A 2,533-nucleotide genomic window follows, 5' to 3' on the forward strand; every position below is an offset into this window, starting at 1 on the left:
CTCTGCCGCGTTTCTCCACCGCCGGCTCCCGCTTAAAGGCGAGCGCCGTGCCCGGGCAGGCCGGGGCGACGCGGGCGGCGAGCATGGGCGTGCTCCGCTGGGTCGCGGCCTGCGCGCTCTGCGCCGCCGTCCGGGGTGAGTGCGGGGGGACCGTGCCTCTGCCCAGCGCGGCTTCGGGGGCCGGGGAGCCCGGGGCGCCCCGCGGGCCCCTCGCTGGCTTGTCGGGGGCTCTGCAGCTCGAGGGAGACACGAGCGGCGGGGAGGGGTGAGGAGAGGGGCCGAAACACCTGGAGGGCCGAGGGGGGAAGGAAAACGGGGCTAAATCCAGCAAGCTCAGCTTTATCGCACGCGCGCGAGCAAGCCACTTCCCCGCTTTCACCATCTGCAGGCGGTCACGGGGCTGGCTCCGCGCCGGAAGCAGCGGCAGGGAAGGGGGCAGCCGCGGCGGGACCCCCCTTTCCGGGCAGCTCCGAAGCCGAGCCGGCGGCGGGTCGCGRGTTGCTGGCTCCCTTGCTGGTCCTTACGCCCTGGGCGCTGCCATGGGTGCCCCAAAGCCGAGCGGCGTGGGTGTCCCTTGGCACCACGCACTTGGGTGCGAGGGGCAGCCCTGGGCAGGGGGTGGTTGGAGGCTGCTGGGGACCCCGGTCTTGGGGGAGAAGCAGCCCCCGGTCGGGTCGCGGTCCCACGGCGGGTGCCGACTCCTTGGGGAAGGCGAAGGGCGGGCGCTGCCGGGTCGCTCCTTCGCCGCGCTCCCCGGGAGGACGAAGAYGCTGACGGAGGGCAAGCGGCGTTCCCAGCAGCAGGGTGTGTTGGCGTGGGGTTGCACAAGCCGGGGTGGGAGGCAGGGATGCTGCCGGCGAGACGCCACGTGGGACGGACAGGCTCCCGCGCCGGGGCAGGTCCGGCCGGTCCCCCGGCACCCCGGAGCCGCGTCCCGCTCGTCGGGGACGCAGGGGAGGGATTTGCCGCGTGCCTCCGGCATCCCTGCTCGCAAACCTCGACCCAAACCGCCGCCGCCAGCCGTGCGGGTGGCACTGCCGCCCACGGGGACGTGGCTCTGCCGAGAACGGGCGCTTTCACTCCAACAGCCCTCGCTCCCTGCGCCTCCGCATCCCGCCGYCTCCCAGCTCGGCTGCGGGGCGGGGGGCAGCCTGGATCGATCCCTGCCTCTCTCTGCCTTCCAGGAGAAGACTGCGAGCTCTCCCGCACGGCCCCTCAGTTTGGCTCCATCTATCATGTCAAAGGTAGCGGTCCCCGGGCCAGGAGCGGGTGCTGAGCGCGGCTGGGACCCCGTGGTCCCTGCCAACGGGGTGGGAGTGCGGGACGCCCAGCGCCGGGCAGGGCCAGGCGGTCCCCGTGCCGGGCTGGGGGAGCGTCTCGCCACGGGGCCCACGGGGGACGCTGGYGCGTGCGCGGGARGATGCACGTGCCGGTGTCGCCCGTYCCGCCCGTGCGGGCTCCGTCCTGCCCGTGGGGGCTCCGGGACGGGGTCTGCCTTGGGGAGAGCCGAGCGGCCTGGCCGGGTTCCCGGCCACCACGGCRTCCCCGAGGCCACGGCGACGGTGCCTCAGCTTGGTGCCTCGTCTTGCGCGCGCTGCAGGAGTCATTAACCTGCCCTACGCCGAGATCGAGGAGCCCTTTGAAGCCTGGTACAACCTGACGGGAAACAAGAGCCGGATCCAGTACTACGGGGGTGAGCAGGGTGGCGGGAGCCGTCGGCGCGTCCTCCTGGAGCGAGGAGGCCGCGGGGTGGGCGCCGGGGCTCCCTCGGGGTCCTCGTGCTTAGCCGCGCGCGCAGGGTGGCCATGCCGCGGGAAACGCGGGGCCTCAGTTTCCCCCTCCGGCTGGCGCAGGGCAGGTCATAACCTACCAGTTCGGCTCGGCGGGGCCCTACGGGACGCGGTACAAGATCACGCCGGAAACGACCGAGAAAGAAGTGAACGCGAGGAAATGCTTCCAGCTGCCGGGCTCCGAGGAGGACGTGGTCAAGGCTCAGAGCGTCTTCCCCAGCATGGACGGCTTCAGGGTGAGCCCGGAGGAGAGGCGCCGGAGCCCGGCCCCGAGGGCGTCGCGGGGCGGGTGCTCTCCGGAGGCGCTGGGGACGCTCCTCTCCGTGCCCGCTCGCCTCTCCGGGGGGCTGGGGGGCCGGGAGGGGCACCCACGCCGCCACCAGGGACGGGCGCAGGGAGGGTGCATCGGGCGGCGGAGCCRGGCAGGAGCCGGCACCCCCCGCCGCCGCTGCCGCCCCCGTCCGGCGCGCGGTGCTGACCGCCGGTGCCCGCAGTTCGTGCGGGAGGAGTATTCCCGGGGCCGGTACTGCGCCGTGTGGCAGAACGTGACCCGCTGGGCGCAGAAGGAGAACGTCTACACGCTGTGGGTGACGAGCTCGGGCTGCGGCGCGGCGCCCGTCCGCTACGAGATGCGGGGCTACAACAGCCTCCTGGGCTCCCACTACGACAAGTACGAGATCGCCTACAGCCACTTCGAGCACAGCTTCCCCGCCTCCGTCCTGGAGCTGCCCGCTAACGGTGAG

The 2,533-nt window shown here is 73.3% G+C and overlaps 1 protein-coding gene across 1 annotated transcript; it reads left to right on the top strand.

Moving 5' to 3' along the window:
- LOC146584960 (uncharacterized) lies at positions 1-2,530 on the top strand (the record flags this gene model as incomplete). Its single annotated transcript, XM_085323796.1, has 5 exons — positions 1-135; positions 1,185-1,244; positions 1,601-1,693; positions 1,854-2,026; positions 2,285-2,530. Coding segments are annotated over exons 1-5 (624 nt in total), but the record flags the coding sequence as incomplete, so codon positions are not given.
- Between the last annotated feature and the right edge of the window lie 3 nt (positions 2,531-2,533).

The sequence above is a fragment of the Rhea americana genome, unplaced genomic scaffold (assembly GCF_003343005.1).
Source record: "Rhea americana isolate MKP2758 unplaced genomic scaffold, rheAme1 scaffold_879, whole genome shotgun sequence".
In the NCBI taxonomy this organism is placed as follows: Eukaryota; Metazoa; Chordata; class Aves; order Rheiformes; family Rheidae; genus Rhea; species Rhea americana.